This window comes from Ptychodera flava, chromosome 20, assembly GCF_041260155.1.
Source record: "Ptychodera flava strain L36383 chromosome 20, AS_Pfla_20210202, whole genome shotgun sequence".
Classification (NCBI taxonomy): Eukaryota; Metazoa; Hemichordata; class Enteropneusta; family Ptychoderidae; genus Ptychodera; species Ptychodera flava.
The window spans coordinates 29,527,544-29,545,988 of record NC_091947.1 but is presented as its reverse complement, the minus strand read 5'-3'; the positions used below and the strand labels follow the sequence as shown (position 1 = coordinate 29,545,988).

General features: G+C 35.4%; 1 protein-coding gene across 1 annotated transcript in view; it reads right to left on the bottom strand.

Annotated features, from left to right (window-relative positions):
* Window positions 1–8,873: 8,873 nt before the first annotated feature.
* LOC139120552 (transient receptor potential cation channel subfamily M member-like 2) overlaps window positions 8,874–18,445 on the bottom strand; it is a 67,988-nt gene continuing 58,416 nt past the window's right edge. Inside the window, exons 17-25 of the mRNA XM_070685026.1 lie at window positions 18,060–18,123; window positions 17,341–17,408; window positions 16,826–16,951; window positions 15,232–15,498; window positions 14,287–14,482; window positions 13,605–13,710; window positions 10,523–10,698; window positions 9,739–9,877; window positions 8,874–9,359 (exon numbers count right to left, since the gene is read on the bottom strand). Of these exons, the coding sequence (XP_070541127.1) occupies window positions 9,269–9,359; window positions 9,739–9,877; window positions 10,523–10,698; window positions 13,605–13,710; window positions 14,287–14,482; window positions 15,232–15,498; window positions 16,826–16,951; window positions 17,341–17,408; window positions 18,060–18,123 (1,233 nt within the window). The 3' untranslated portion in view covers window positions 8,874–9,268. The remainder of the gene's footprint in view (window positions 9,360–9,738; window positions 9,878–10,522; window positions 10,699–13,604; window positions 13,711–14,286; window positions 14,483–15,231; window positions 15,499–16,825; window positions 16,952–17,340; window positions 17,409–18,059; window positions 18,124–18,445) is intronic.

Sequence of the window (18,445 nt, the reverse complement as noted above, 5' to 3'; positions counted from 1 at the left end):
AACTTTTCTGGCTCCCTCCACGCTTATCTTAAAACGCTTGCTTGTTTCTTTGTAAGCTGCTCGTGATACCTCGCTAGGTGCCGGATTGCCACCACAATCTCTTATATTTTGAACAATCAAGCTTGCTACGTCCTCACTGAAGTATTTGCCCCTATGATATTAGCGACCGTTGTTATTGATGTTCATTGTCGGAGTGCAGACTTAGGCCTACAGCGTGTCTACAGTGCAGTGTTGTCATCGATTTGAATTGGGCAGGCGAGACATTTTATAGTAGAATGTTATCTCAATCCTAACAGTGGGGTGCCGATAGTGAACCTTACATTTATTACACCGATCACCACTTTGTTTCGTTTATACAAACAGAATTTCTGCTTGCTGCAGACAGGATTAATCAACACTAAAGTGGCCACGGGTGTAAGGGGATACAGTCGTCGGAACTGCACTCAAAGGTCGTATGGGACCCATATGACCAATGTAAACACTGTATCCAAGGTACGATGGTGATTGATGAAAGTTAAAACATGTCTGTCACAATGTACATCGTATAATTTAAATGTTGCAGCTATGATGATGACGTGCATCTAGATATCGTGCACGAAATAGTCCGTGGGCTGGAGGGGCCCACCGTGCACCCCCCCCCCACATCCCTACTTCTTGGGTATTTTTTTGTTCTTTAGGACCTGCTGAACAAGAAAAAAGATGTTAACATTGGATATTTTGGGATGCACTACCTATCTCGGCTGGTTTTTGATTTGCATGTACCGCAAAAAATGGCGAAAAATGGGTAGGGGTAGGGGGTACTATATCCTCCCCTACATTGAGTAAACTAGCATGAAATAGCACAAACCATACATTTTTGGAAAGCTGAGATTCTGCTCTTTATGAAAAACACCAACTTTAGCAAAATTAATTTGTGTACATAGAATAGGACGACTTTAAAATGAATTTTTTTGACAATTTTGAAATTTTTTACCCAAAATACCATGTAACAATTGTGATTTACTTGTTATTAAGCAAAATTTTGACAGCTTTTTTTTTGAATTATTTATTCCCACATATTAAACAAGGAAAAAGTGTTAACATTAGATATTTAACTATACACTACTTCTCCTGAGTCAATTTTGAATTGCGTGTATCTGTATGGGGTGTGCAAAAGCTAGGGGTAGGGGTACAACATTCTTTCCTTGATGAAGTAAACTGGCTTGAAATGCCATATACCTTATAGTTTTAGAAAGCTTAGATACTGGTCTTTCTAAAATGCATAAAGTTTTAGTGAAAAAATATGACGTCATAGAATTGGATAACTTTAAATCGATTTTTTCTGGTAATTCAGTATTTTTAACCGGAAGAAAATACGATAACTATTGTTTCCTCCTTATGAAGCAAATCAAACACATTTATGGATGTTATTTACTAATTGCAATGTGCGGAAGAAGAAAATAAATGTCAAAATTGGGTATTTACCATACATTATTGTCTCTAGTCACTAAAATAGCAAGTTTTGCTACATTGGTATATCGTGAATGGGCATTTTATTGTTATGCAATGAACTAATGCACAGCCTTAAAAAGAAGACTCGAAAACGTGCACACATAGTCATATTGCCATTTTCTCCTTCAAGTAAATAGATTATTGACGACTGTCTATTGTTATAATTTAATTTTTAAATATTTTTCTATAAAATAATTTTGTTTAAGGCGTATTTGGAAAATTGTCTATGCCTCCTTGTCTTACTTTATATACAGCAAGCATTACTAACAATCTATTAGGCCAAGGCTAGAGGGGCGTCTACGTGCACCTCCCCCTCACCCCACAGGATAACAAACTTGTAATTTTCAGAAGCCTTGGGATCCCTAGAATAAGAAATGGGATTTTAACAGACAAAATATAGGGACTCAATAGCTGTTACGGTCATGTTTTGAAGGGTACCACAAAATCACGATTTTGTGACCCACGTGGATTTTTGTCAAACCTGTCTTCTTGTACGTGATCTGCTGAGCTTACTGTTTAACATGACCTAAGTTATGGGGTATCATTAGAAAGGTAATTTATTTTTCTTGAAAATGGTATATAGCAATATGCAATATCTTCTACAGTTTTCATAAAATAGGGCCATAATTTACCCCATACCCCAAAGTTTTATGTCACAAATTACTGTCAAAACTAATCTAAATTCCACCAATTATTTACCTAAACATAATACAAAAGGCAATACTGTGTATTAACTTTGTGGTATTTGCTACAGGTACATGTTAGAAACTTGGAATAAACTTTTACAGAAAAAATATTGGATCCTGTAGCTGTAACAGTCATATTTTGAAGGGTACCGAAAAATCACAGTATAACTGACTCGCATTCGTTTTTGTTAAACCTATCTTCTAGTAAGTCTTCTGCTGAGCTTATTTTGAACATAACGAGGCCAATGGGGTACCATTAGAAAGTTAATTTACTCTTCTTTAAAATGATATGTTGCAATATGCAATATCTTCTATAGTTTTCATGAAATAAGATCAAAACTTACCCCATACCCCAAAGTTTTATGTCGCAAATTACCATCAAAACTAATCTCAAATTCTACCAATTATTTTCCAAGACACATTACAAAAGGCAATTCTTTGTATAAAATATATTTTATTTGGTACAGGGACATGTCAAAAATATGAGTTAGACTTTAAAGAGACAAAATATTGGTATTGAATGACTGTTACTGGCATGTTTTGAAGGGTACCGTGAAGTCAGAGTATTACCGACTCGCATATGTTTTTGTTAAATGTGTCGTCTTGTAAGTTTTCTGCTGAGCTTACTTTTTAGATAGCCTAGATAAGGGGCTGCCATTGGAAAGACAATTCATTGGCTTTAAAATGACATATTGCAATATGCAATATCTTCTACAGTTTTTATGAAATAGGGCCATAATTTACCCCATACCCCAAAGTTTTATGTCACAAATTACTGTCAAAACTAATCTTAAATTCTACCAATTATTTACCTAGACATTATACAAAGGGCAATGATTGGTATCAAATTTGTTTATTTGATACAGGTAAATGTTAGTAACTTGAAATAAACTTTTGACAGAAAAATATCCAGATGCTCTAGCTGTAACAGTCCTATTTTGAATGGTACTGCAAAATCACAGTACTGCCAACTTGCATACATTTTTGTTAAACCTGTCTTCTTGTAAGTCTTCTACTGAGCTTACTTTTTAACATAATGTAGCAAGTTTGGCATCATTGGAAAGGTAATTACTCTTCTTTAAAATAATATATTGCAATATGCAATATCTTTTATAGTTTTCATGAAATAGGACCACAACTTACCCATACCCCAAAGTTTTATATTCCAAATTACCGTCAAAACTAATCTCAAATTCTGACAACTATTGACCGGGACATAATATAAAGGGCAATGATTTGTATTAAATTTAGTATATTTGCTTTAGGTTCATGTTAGAAACTTGAAACGAACTTTTAACAGAAAAAATATTGTGATGCTGTAGCTGTAACAGTCATATTTTGAAGGGTACCACATACTCACAGTATTGCCAACTCGCATACGTTTGGTTAAACCTGTCTTATTAAAAGTCATCTGCTGAGCCTATTTTTTAACATAACCCAGCTATTGAGGTATCGTTAGAAAGGTAATTTTTTCTTCTTTGATATGACATATTGTAATATATAATATCTTCTTAAGTATTCAGGAATAAGACCAAACTTACCCAACACCCCTAAGTTTATATTGCAAATTACTATCACTTCTAATCTCAAATTCTACCAAACTTTTACCTAGACATACTACAAAAGGCAATGATTTGTATGAAATCTGTTTTATTTGCTACAAAGACATGTTAAAAATATTAGATAGACTTTTAAAAAACAAAATATTGGGAATGAATGGTTGTTGCTGTCATGTTTTGAAGGGTACTGTAAAGTCTCAGTCTTGCCCACTCGTATGTGTTTTTGTTAAATGTGTCATCTTGTAAGTCATCTGCTGAGCTTACTTTTTACTCTAACCTATCTTATAGACTATCATTGGAAAGAAAATTTATTTTGCCTTAAAGTGACATATTGTAATATGAAATATCTTTAATAGTTTTCATGAAATAGGACCAGACTTACCCCATATCCCAAATTCGCAAACTGCAAAGTTTCGAACAGATGTAGTTTGCACATAAAACTAAGGGCGGAGTAAGTTTTTTGCCATTTCATTACAACTTCAGATGATAATGCACTTTATCATATGCTAAAATAAAGAGTGATAAAAGCTTTGTAATGATACCCTATAATCTGCGTTACGGATAAAATAAAGGTTGGCAGATAAATTTCATGGAAACTTGTTTAATAAAATTTCACGGGTTTCAGCAACATATATCCTGCTATCCTTCAAACTATGATGCTAACAGCTGTTAAATCACAATAATTATCCTGTTAATGGTATCTTTCATAGTTGGAAATGTCTCTGTAACAAATAAAATAGGTTTCATACAAAGTTTGTCTTTTTTTATAGAATTTATCGTAATTAAATGCTAGTATTGACAGTAATATACAACATAAAACTTTGGGGTATGGGGTAAGGTTTGGTCCTATTTCATGAAAACTATAGAAGATATAGCATATTACAATATGTCATTTTAAAGCCAAATAAATTGTCTTTCCAATGGCAGCCCATAATCTAGGCTATGGTAAAAAGTAAGCTCAGCAGAAACTTACAAGACGACACATTTAACAAAAACATATGCGAGTCGGTAATACTCTGACTTCACGGTACCCTTCAAAACATGCCAGTAACAGTCATTCAATACCAATATTTTGTCTCTTTAAAGTCTAACTCATATTTTTGACATGTCCCTGTACCAAATACAATATATTTTATACAAAGAATTGCCTTTTGTAATGTGTCTACGAAAATAATTGGTTGAATTTGAGATTAGTTTTGATGGTAATTTGTGACATAAAACTTTGGGGTATGGGGTAAGGTTTGGTCCTATTTCATGAAAACTATAGAAGATATAACATATTGCAATATGTCATTTTAAAGCCAAATAAATTGTCTTTCCAATGGCAGCCCATAATCTAGGCTATGGTAAAAAGTAAGCTCAGCAGAAAACTTACAAGACGACACATTTAACAAAAACATATGCGAGTCGGTAATACTCTGACTTCACGGTACCCTTCAAAACATGCCAGTAACAGTCATTCAATACCAATATTTTGTCTCTTTAAAGTCTAACTCATATTTTTGACATGTCCCTGTACCAAATAAAATATATTTTATACAAAGAATTGCCTTTTGTAATGTGTCTACGAAAATAATTGGTTGAATTTGAGATTAGTTTTGATGGTAATTTGTGACATAAAACTTTGGGGTATGGGGTAAGGTTTGGTCCTATTTCATGAAAACTATAGAAGATATAACATATTGCAATATGTCATTTTAAAGCCAAATAAATTGTCTTTCCAATGGCAGCCCATAATCTAGGCTATCTAAAAAGTAAGCTCAGCAGAAAACTTACAAGACGACACATTTAACAAAAACATATGCGAGTCGGTAATACTCTGACTTCACGGTACCCTTCAAAACATGCCAGTAACAGTCATTCAATACCAATATTTGTCTCTTTAAAGTCTAACTCATATTTTTGACATGTCCCTGTACCAAATAAAATACATTTTATACAAAGAATTGCCTTTTGTAATGTGTCTACGAAAATAATTGGTAGAATTTGAGATTAGTTTTGATGGTAATTTGCGACATAAAACTTTGGGGTATGGGGTAAGTTTTGATCTTATTTCATGAAAACTATAGAAGATATTGCATATTGCAACATATCATTTTAAAGAAGAGTAAATTAACTTTCTAATGGTACCCCATTGGCCTCGTTATGTTCAAAATAAGCTCAGCAGAAGACTTACAAGAAGACAGGTTTAACAAAATGTATGCAAGTTTGCAGTACTGTGATTTTTCGGTACCCTTCAAAATATGACTGTTACAGCTACAGGATCCCAATATTTTTTCTGTTAAAAGTTTATTCCAAGTTTCTAACATGTACCTGTAGCAAATAACACAAAGTTAATACACAGTATTGCCTTTTGTATTATGTATAGGTAAATAATTGGTGGAATTTAGATTAGTTTTGACAGTAATTTGAGACATAAAACTTTGGGGTATGGGGTAAATTATGGCCCTATTTTATGAAAACTGTAGAAGATATTGCATATTGCTATATACCATTTTCAAGAAAAATAAATTACCTTTCTAATGATACCCCATAACTTAGGTCATATTAAACAGTAAGCTCAGCAGATCACGTACAAGAAGACAGGTTTGACAAAAATCCACGTGGGTCACAAAATCGTGATTTTGTGGTACCCTTCAAAACATGACCGTAACAACTATTGAGTCCCTATATTTTGTCTGTTAAAATCCCATTTCTTATTCTAGGGATCCCAAGGCTTCTGAAAATTACAGGTTTGTTATCCTGTGGGGTGAGGGGGGAGGGGCACGTAGACGCCCCCTCTAGTGTCGGCTTAACAGATTGTTAGTAATGCTTGCTGTATATAAAGTAAGATAAGGAGGCATAGACAATTTCCAAATACGCCTTAACAAAATTATTTTATAGAAAAATATTTAAAAATTAAATTATAACAATAGACAGTCGTCAATAATCTATTTACTTAAAGGAGAAAATGGCAATATGACTATGTGTGCACGTTTTCGAGTCTTCTTTTTAAGGCTGTGCATTAGTTCATTGCATAACAATAAAATGCCCATTCACGATATACCAATGTAGCAAAACTTGCTATTTTAGTGACAAGAGACAATAATGCATGGTAAATACCCAATTTTGACATTTATTTTCTTCTTCCGCACATTGCAATTAGTAAATAACATCCATAAATGTGTTTGATTTGCTTCATAAGGAGGAAACAATAGTTATCGTATTTCTTCCCGTTAAAAATACTGAATTACCAGAAAAAATCGATTTAAAGTTATCCAATTCTATGACGTCATATTTTTTCACTAAAACTTTATGCATTTTAGAAAGACCAGTATCTAAGCTTTCTAAAACTATAAGGTATATGGCATTTCAAGCCAGTTTACTTCATCAAGGAAAGAATGTTGTACCCCTACCCCTAGCTTTTGCACACCCCATACAGATACACGCAATTCAAAATTGACTCAGGAGAAGTAGTGTATAGTTAAATATCTAATGTTAACACTTTTTTCCTTGTTTAATATGTGGGAATAAATAATTCAAACACAAAAAGCTGTCAAAATTTTGCTTAATAACAAGTAAATCACAATTGTTACATGGTATTTTGGGTAAAAAATTTCAAAATTGTCAAAAAATTCATTTTAAAGTCGTCCTATTCTATGTACACAATTAATTTTGCTAAAGTTGGTGTTTTTCATAAAGAGCAGAATCTCAGCTTTCCAAAAATGTATGGTTTGTGCTATTTCATGCTAGTTTACTCATGTAGGGGAGGATATAGTACCCCCTACCCCTACCCATTTTCGCCATTTTTTGCGGTACATGCAAATCAAAAACCAGCCGAGATAGGTAGTGCATCCCAAAATATCCAATGTTAACATCTTTTTTCTTGTTCAGCAGGTCCTAAAGAACAAAAAAATACCCAAGAAGTAGGGATGTGGGGGGGGGGGGGTGCACGGTGGGCCCCTCCAGCCCACGGACTAAAATACATTGTTTGTAAACAAGAAACTCGCACAGGCGCAGTTCCGACGACTGTTTTCGTATTAGTAAATGCACAAAACTTGACTTCTTTACAAGCAGAATTCAACATTTTAAACATTCTCCCCTGGACACCACCCTTTAAGAGTATATACCAAAGTCTCTGACGTTAAAGGGCATCAAACTTTTTTAGCATAATCAACGAAGGCCACGTTTTCTTGATGAATATATATTTCTCAACAACAGACCGTAGAATAAAGATGTTATCTATCGTAGAATAACCATGTCGAAAAACCAATCTGATTAAAATCGGATGTAGAGTACGGCGACGTCTTCTTATGCGTACGCGGTATTCTCTCGCTGTCGCCCCTCACTAGTGAGGGGCGACAGCGTCGAAAACCTGCCTGAGTTTCGTCGATCTTTCCCGATGCATCAGCCCAAACTTTGTAATGTGAGACGACTACTCAAAATGGAAGTAATTTTTTTACTAGAGACACTCAACATAGATATTCCTCTGTAGTTTTCGGGAGAGTAGGCTGAATCACTTTTAAAAAGAGGTATGATAATTACTTTCGATCAATCTTTAGGAAATTCTAAAGTTTCTCAGTAAACCATACTTCTTCTTTCTTCAAAAAACACAATCTTTATCAAACCAAGGAGCGCTGTCTCTGATTTGACATGGTCAATGAAACCTTCTGTATCATTTACATTGCTTTGCGACACTCATAAATTCCAAATACAGGTTAGTAATTAAATTGTTTACATCGATAAAAGAATCTGGAAAATCATCTTCAAAATATTTGTCATATAATTTGTGACAAGTTTGAAAATTCACAGTCTTTCTCAGGACGTCAGGTGCATTTACGTAAAACTTGATCACCCACGTGTATTTAAAAGCATTGTAATATTTGATGCTAAAGAAAATGACATAGGAATGATCAGATTCGCTACACAATTCTATTGAATAGGTTTTTACATTTATCAACTTTGAGACTGTCTCACAATTCGCAAATGTCGAGTTTTTGCGATGCGGCAGCTAGATCATACCCGGTAACACGGTTATCTTCTTTCAGCTCGTTGACCTCGTCTGACCGAGTTGATTGAACAGATTTATTTACGTCACTGGATTGATCTTTCGGATTAGAACTCGAAAATTTTAGTTCGGTTGTTTGTTTTTTTTGTTGGAGGGGGCTTTCAAGTCCTCCATTTGCCTTAGTTCTCTTCCGTTTTCTTCATTTCTCTGAGTATTTCTTCTTTCAATGACTCCATTGCTTGGATGGTATCCTTTTTTGGTCCGGGATTAGGGTCTATACCACTGCTATATAGCTACAGCAATCGCACAGCAAACTGCATGCCGAGATAACAATCCGTGATTGCAAACATGGGTAGCCAAATGCTTCGCACCTGTAGCAAACCTGTAGCAAACACCATTCCGATGTCGGTATCTTCTTAATATTAGAAGCTGTTTATAGTACGATTAATTATATAATAAAGCCTTCTTGATTTTTGATCTGAGTTTTTGACATAAAATATGTGTAATAATGTTGAGTATTTTGTTCGTGTGAATTTGTATTCAGTTTACTTCATTGTCGTAATTTCTCGTTTCCTGGCCATTATTTTCTGTTGTTCTTCTCCAATACCTCTCACCTTTTCTAGTAACGTTCGTACCCTGTATGAAAGACAGAGAATCCAACAATATCACATGATTCCCTCGGTGAAAGTGTGTTTGTATCATTAATTGTTCACACTTTTGTTTATTGACATGCACGTACGAGTACAATAACATAATGTTCGTCATTTGCTCACAAACCACTTCCTTGGTTTGGTTTTGCCAAAACAACAAAAACTAAGGCAATAGTAGGATCACAGCTGACACCAGTCAACTGTAACAAACTGGAAAGGTAATAGGCGATATTGAAGTAAACCCGATTCGTACCACCATGTATCCCCTCCTTTTCAACCTCGCCCTCATTTATCGCAAACAGAATGTAAATATATTTTCTTGATAAACAAAAAGAGAATTGATGGTAAAGCAGCTGCAAGTTTACCTTTCGTCTAACTTCCTTAACGTTTCCTCATTGCTACGTTTCTGTTGTTCCTTTGCACGGCGTCTGTAGGTGTCCATCGCCTCTGACTCGTACTTCTTGAAGTCCTCTTTGTACAACTTCGATTTCTTCTTGTCTCTTACTGATTAATGAAAAAATAAGAAGATTCAACTTTAATATCTTTTTTTCCTAGCCCTGCATACCGTGCTTTGTGTCCCGGCGTTATACGGCCTCCCACCACAACGCTGCTGACTGATACGAAAATCCGGCGGACGAGGTCCCGATTTGGACCGCGCGCGAAAAACAATCTTTCCTAACTATTTTCGGCCGAAATCAACTCGATTCCGCTCTATGCCTATCCGAATCAGTCGCTCACAGACTGCAAAAATTTTGCTCTCGTGACGGTTTTAACCGTAAGTTTACCCACAGTCACCTTTGGTCCATTCTGCTCTGCGTCTATATGTATGCGCCCCATAGACGTGTGTACATATGCAGGCATATGTACACGTCTATGGGGCGCCGGGCGCATATATGTAGACGCAGAGCGGAATAGACCACAGCGACTGTGGTTTACCAGCGATGTACGATTAAGGGTCCAGTGGCCGGCCATTAGCAAGACCAGTCGCTTGAGGGCGCTCTCTGCACCCCTCTCTCCTCACGAGCAACGGATCTTTCAGTCTACCGATCTTGTATTGAGATATCGTGCCAAAAGACGGCCAACACTGACACACATGGAGACATCGGTACGACAATAGCACACACGTGAGCTAAAAGCGCAATATAGTACCTCGTTTTGGTTTTGTCCTGCAACACTTGGTCGCCCAGTTCATCAGTTCGTAAATGTGAGAAAGTACAATGAGTGGGGCTGGAAGCGGTGGCGCATCTTCAGATTCGGTGATGACGAAATATCTGTTGTACTGCCATTCAGTCAAAGAGTTACTCTCAACTCGGTTGTAAACAGTACTGTGGAAATCAAGGGACACAGTTAGCAGACATCTGATAACAATAACATTGAATGGGCCAGCCATGTTGTTGACATCGCTCAATTGTATCCCTGATATCAAATTATTATAGGAGTATACTACTGGAGTCCTAGTATAGAAGACGGCCTGGCCGGGCATGGGCGCCGGCCGGCCACTTATGTCATACGCAACTCATACACTATAATCAATCAATCAATCAATCTATTATACTCAACTCACACTAGCAGAGAGTGTGGTATGGTACATTTCAAAATTGGACAAAGTACAAAACTGAACACTTTCAAGAGGACAATAAAAGTATCCAAGTTGTACAATAAACAAACTGTTTGACAGTGAGAAGGCTACTGGATGGTCAGCACAAATCAGTGTTCTTCAAGAATATAGCAAGATCTAGAAAATTATACTCCATAACCCTTTTAGGGGCCGTTTCTTTTTGTGTGACACCGGAAAAAGTGGAGCAATCTATTCCACTTTCTTGTAACAATAAAACTCGTTCAGTGATCAACTTTTTACATGAGAATAATAAATGAAACTCATCATCTATTTCATTGCTATCACATCTGAAACAAAGTCTATCTTTCAAAGGCAATTTTGGCTTACTTTTCCTACCCAATTCAATATTTAAACTATGATCACTCAATCTAAATTTCGATAAAGCTCTGCGAAGAGTAAAATTTAACAAATTATTTAAGTATTTTTCAAAATAAAATCCGATCTTGAAAGTTCTATATGTACGCAATTTATTACCACCTCCATTTTTTCTTGTATCGTTTGACATATTCTCTCTCCAAGAATTCAAAAACTCGCTTGATATCTTCCTTTTTAATTTCTTGTTTAACTGGGCATATGATGTCACTCTTAAGGAGTTGAAGACATTCATATGATTGTAACTTCCCAAATTACAAAGAATAAAATTTGCCCAAGGAGAATTTATGTCTATGTTTTCTTGAAGTGCCTGTTTCAGAATATGATTTCCTGGTAACTATTTAACCTGCACCAATATTTAATGACAGACATATAAAGATTGATCTTTAATGGAAATCTGCCCAATTCTGCTCTTATCCCTTCAAGTGGAGTACGTTTACTAACTCCCAAGATAAATCTGTAATAAGACACACACAGACCTTCAAGGCAATTATCAGTACTTGTAATTTCTGTTGCCCAGATTTCTGAAGCATAAGATAAAATTGGGACAATTAACGTATCAAAGATTTTTAAACAAAGCTTTGGGCTCAACATTATTTCACTTAAAATTGACTTTGTGATACTGAATAAAGCTTTCATTGCTTTATTTTTAAGAGTAAACTGATTCTGCTTGAATTTTCCATTTAGTGTAAAAACTATACCTACACATGTATACTGATTTACAGCTTCAATTACATTTTTCTCATAATAAAATGACTTCTTTATTAAACGGTTGCCTTTATTGAAAACCATTGTTTTTGTTTTTTTAGTGTTTACTGAAAGACCAATACTTTTACTAAAAGAGTGTAATTTATTCAACAAATTCTGTAAACCTTCTGCAGATTTTGACATTAAAAATAAATCGTCAGCATATAAAATACAATTTAACTTAAATTCACCCATATCAACAGGAAACTTTGAAGTCAGAAATGTCACCAAATATATCTGGAAGATCGTTAAGAAATATATTGAACAATGTAGGTGAAAGATTACAACCTTGTTTCACCCCCCGTGAAGAAAGAAACCCATCCGAAATTTTGTTTGACGGTTTCACTTTATACTGAGTATTATCATACATGGACTTAACAACATTATAGAAATTACCCGTTATTCCTAATCTCTGCATTTTTAAAAATAAACCCTTTCTCCAAACAGAATCAAAGGCCTTTTTGAAATCAACAAATGTCACTTAAAGATGATTTGATGAATTTTTAGTCCCTTTTTTGCATAATGTTTTATTGATTGCAGTCTTTAATAGAAACACACAATCAGAAGTACGTCTGTTCTTTCTAAAACCAAACTGGCAAGGTGAGAAAAGATTTTTATCTTCAAGATGGTTGATGAGACGCTTATTCAAAATTGATGTGAACAACTTTGATAGACAACTAGAAAGAGCTACCGCTCTGTAATTACTTGGGTCAAACTTATCCCCAGACTTGTGAAGCGGAACCAATAATGTAGATTTCCAGATTTCTGGAAAATGACCAGTATCTAAAATGTGATTGAACAACTTCAGTAAGCTACTAATGCAAAGACCATCACTAGCTTTAATCATTTCATTTAGTATAGAATCCTCACCTGGTGCTTTTTTATTTTTCAGACATTTAATAGCTACTATTAACTCTGATTGTTTAATTGGGATATTAAGATATATATTCAATCTCCTTATTTTTTCCATGTCTGTTAATTCTTTAGAAAACTAATTTTTCTACTACAGCTGACGAGGCAGCATATAGCGTTTTTATCGAGTTCTCCTTCTCATAAAGGAAGAGCAACCTGGGTGAAATACGAACTCGTTTATGTGATATCAATATTTCATAATTATGATTTATTATATTAATAATTATGAACAAATATCATATTTTAGAGTATTAATTTCCAGTTGTCCTGTGCATAGTATTTAGGATTTGCTCTATCGTCCTATCTGTGCTTATTCCTTCACATTCAGTCCCATCGCTCACATTTAGGCCTGGCAACAAAGTAAAAAGCTGAAAGAAATTTTATTTTTTAGGGACGAAGTCGAATACATCTTATATCGGATACTTAGATTGGGATAGTAGATATCTTTACATAAATCTTAATACTAATATCACATGAAAGTGATGGCATTTAAAATACACCATTGAAACTAATTAAAAGTCTGAATTGTTGCAAATATTAGATGAAGTGTTCCTTAAATGAAAGTCTAACAGCCGGTCTTACCTGAATATAGCGATGAGCAGATTCAGTAACAAGACATTCCCGATGAGAATATAACCAGCAAGCAAGACGGAGTACACGTACTCGTCAAGTGATTCTGACGGTGGTTCTGAGTGAAGTTCATAAAGTACGGGTATTAGTACACTGTCAAGTGCCTGGAGGAAGCATGGATTGTATACACAGGCACATAGACACACACACATACATATATATTAATAATAATGATATATATATATAATGACACATGTATGATGACTTATGTATAATAACACACACAGACACGCACAGACAGACACATACACAGACACACAGAGACACAGAGACACAGACACACACACAGACACACACAGACACACACAGACACAGACACAGACATATATATATATATATATATATATATATATATATATATATATTATGTTTTAACACCACCTAGAAACACAAAATAATGGTCCGTCCAACCATATTAAAATATAAATGAGAGCTAAGGATCCTTTTAGTTCTGTCTATCTGAAGATTCCAGGATGCATAAAACTTAAGTAAGAGATATTATTACTTTGTAATTGAAGTCATTTATGTTATATATATATATATATATATATATATATATATATATATATATATATATATGTCTGTGTCTGTGTCTGTCTGTGTATGTGTCTGTGTCTGTGTCTGTGTGTGTTACCTTCTTCGTCACAAGACGTATTGGTTCTGCGTGCTTTCCAATCACCAACAGTGACTTGATAATATGGATACTTAAATATATCGACGAGCCTTGCGGGAGATGGATTCTCATTGGGCGACAGGATAGCTGCTCCAGCGACGCCGAAGGCAATCACGAATACAATCAGAACCAGGAGGAACCAAATCAGTGCCCAAATCTGTAATGTAAGATATACAGAGTTGACTGTAGAGAAAAGACGATGTTTTTTTATTTGAATCCAAACCTTTCTGAATGAGTATACAACGAACAGAATGTGAATAGAAAAAATGCTTCTGTGTGAGAAAAATGAAAGTTTTTCAATGCAAGGTTTCATATCGTGGTTCACTAGAACTTGACGTTTATTTTAACCTATGATTAGAATTTTTAAAACATCAACCATTTTCGAAGCAATTTACGTCGCTGTCGACTTTGTATAAGACTTATTCTGGGGCTTTTGTTATACCTCATTTTAATATTTTTCGTCCATAGTGATAATAAATGTATTAGACATTCTCAACAAAGTCTGTTACAAGTGCAGTTTGCGTCTCATAAATGAACGACTTTTTGCTCAAATTGTCTTTCAAGCAATGCTCTTTCAAAATTAAGTATAAAATTCTTGGGTCATTGTGTAAATGTTCGTACTGGAGAAACAAATCGATACTTGAATTCAAATGGCCGCCATCCCTGTGTTATCTCAGACTAGCGTGAGTTCATAAAATTCTCAATTTCAAAAAACTAAGCCGATGAAAACTTCATTCACTCCATAAGCTTCAAGAATAGCCTCAACGGATGGTAGGCCGAAAGAATATTGTGAAAAATTGAGACCGAATATCTGTCTTCGAGGCGCATACTGCCTGAAAACCATGGTTCTGGGAAAGACCTTGAAACACGCCAAAAAGGAGTGGACTGGATTGATCGTGCTCTTACCATTTCTTTTATCATAATCAAGAAAGGCCCAAGCTTCCGATTAGCCTGGTACATCCTCAGTATTAATATCCAAAACATGGCACACGTAATGGCGTACAGGTTCCTGCTGATGTCATAAGTCAAGGGTTCTTTCAATGTGTTGAAGCGGATCAGGAAAGCGACCAATGTTAGCAGTATGGCGACAAAATCCATCCAATTCCAGAAAACGGACAACCAAGATCGGAATCGTTGGTAAACTGATTCATATTCACCCCGTGGGATTATCATCTGTAAAACCAACAAGTAATGTCCGTCAACTTCACTTGACATGCCCATGATGCTATGTCAGTATTTTTGTGTGCAAGAACCTGAGCACCGGCTCGTACTGAAGAACATTCAGTGGGTGTCCTCTCCATGAGATTACAGATTGTTACCAGTCATTTCGAGCTCCCGGCTTACTCTGGTCAAATATCTAGCTGACGCTGGTAGGATGAGTTAACGCGGAAAACCAATGAATTGTTATATTATCGAAGAGGACGATGTTTTAGAAAATGATGATGATGATGATGATGATGATGATGATGATGATGATGATGATGATGAAGACGACGACAACGCGAATGATAATGGTGATGATGATGATGATGATTAGGAGGATAATGATGATGACGACGATGACGATGATGATGATGATGATGATGATGATGATGATGATGATGACGACGATGATGATGATGATGATGATGATGATGATGATGATGATGATGATTAGGACGACGACGACGACGACGACGACGACGACGATGATGATGATGATGATGATGCCGATGACGTACATGATAATGACCATGATCATCATCATCATCATCACCGTCGTCGTCATAGCTAGCATAGTCACTACTGTATTACCCCTATTTGTAACAATCAACCCTATTTGTAACAAAACCTAAATTTCAAAGAAACTTGGCCGTATTTGATGAAATCTTGATGAAATATACATATTAGTATGTTCGGGGGCAATTTTCTTTGTTTTCCTTGTTGAAACTCATTTTTCCGAAAATGCTCGTGAGATTAAATTTCGTTATGCAGGTTCCTAGGGATAAGAGCCCTACTCGTAAGATATAATCAAGTCGTGCAGATACATGCCAAAGGTTTGTTTTGGGGCAATTTTCACCATTTTCGGTCGAAAATGTTAAAAATCTTGTTTTCTGACCGAAATCATACTAAACCTATATGGGGTTAACTTTTGTTACAAATAGGGTTGATTGTTACCAAGTTTCTTTGAAATTTAGGTTTTGTTACAAATAGGGTTGATTGTTACAAATAGGGGTAATACACACATGTCACCCCTATTTGTAACAATCAACCCAATTTGTAACAAAAGCAGTTTCGGAAAAATGAGTTTTGACAAGGAAAAAAAAAGAAAATTGCCCTCAAACATACAAATATGCATATTTTATTAATATTTCAACATATACGGCAAAGTTTTTTTGAAAATTAAATTTTGTTACAAATAGGGTTGATTGTTACAAATAGGGGTGATACAACTACAAGTATACTCTGCGTATTACAATGCACAAGAACATTTGACAGACGTATGCCTTCAAAATAATACCTGTCTCAGCTCCTCCAGGAACAAAGTGAGAAGCCACACATGCAACAAAATGTCTGCCACACCCCCTTCCGGTGTGTAGTACAGTGTCCTGAAGCTGAAGAACACCAAAAATAAGAACGTTGTAACCTGAAATGAAATAAAAGGCAGAATTATACAGTGTATGAAATCAATAGAGTTACGTCACATATTTTATACAGTTTTTTTACATCCAATTACGCCCAATGTTCAGATATAGTTTTTTTGACTCTATAACACGTTTTCCGATGTCCGAAAGACATAGGAAAACGTTGTTCGATTTGATCGGCTATAGCAACTCTGTACCGATACACCAACTTTACGAGGCAGAGTAACGGGGAGTGTCTGGTTTCTACTTCATAAATCGGCGAATGTTTTACACCTACGGTCGTGAAGTACGAACGATATGTAATTATGTGGTTTACCGAAATGACTTGACTTGTCCACAATAATGATATTTAAATATCAAACGTTAACAAATTTAGTATGTCTTTGCTTACCCAATTGACCATGTATTTGGTGATAGGGGCGCAGTAAAACTCGACAAATCTTCTGAAAATATTCATATCTGCAACAGAAAGAGCACAAAACGCGATTGGAACTAATCTGGGATAATTGGATTTTCATATTTTTCGCATTTCTCAAAAATGTTAGGTGCCCTATTGTTCAATGTCGCAATATTACAAATTACTCATAAACATAAAGTGTGTAACGTAAAAAGAAAATTAGATGAGATTACATTTGTAGATGAAATTGACATGACTTCACCCAATTATCCCAAATTAGTTCCAATCGTGTTACAAGTTTTGTGAAATTGCCGCATTTACTGTTAAACACCAACAAAAGGCGAGGCCTTTAGCGCAGGAAATGTACTAACTCCTGTCACCGGATTGACTCATCTTTTATATATACAGTTGTCAAAAATAAATTGGTCTAGGAAAGAAGTTCGAGGAAGTGGACTTGCAGTAGCAAATAAACCCTCTGCGAACATCGCCTCGGATCGACCGGTCCTTTACAATTTCCATTCAATACTCATGTCAACTACAAACTATACGATTGAGTGATATAACCAAATGTTCAGCGCATTGCGCCAATCTATAGAAAAATGAGTCGAAATTAATGGATTTCACACTTATTGCTAAATAACAAGAAGTTTGATTAAAATTTGGTAAATTCGATAGAGCATACTGACAAACTTTGGCATCTACAAATGACTCACCTTTTTTGAACTTCATGAACTTTCTCATCAGCAGTAAAAATGGTAAAATCGTCACAAAGAAAACCTGTTGGCAAGAACAGAAGGAAAATCTTACACTGTTTACAAACACATGTATACTGACTATAGACTGTACAGTTGCTTCAGTTATTGTGTATTTTTTTTGCCATATAAAAAAGGCCCACCTGGAATCACGTTTTGTTTTTGAACGACCACAATAAATATTCAATGTCAGTCGTATCAATGAAGTTGAAATGAAATTGAACGTTGTACTTTTTTACGATAATGCGGTCATAAATTGATCGATTGCAGAAAGCAGCAGTACATTTCATGTGGTGCTGCCAGCAAAAAGCAAGGGGCAGTATACTTTGATATGATATAAATTGACA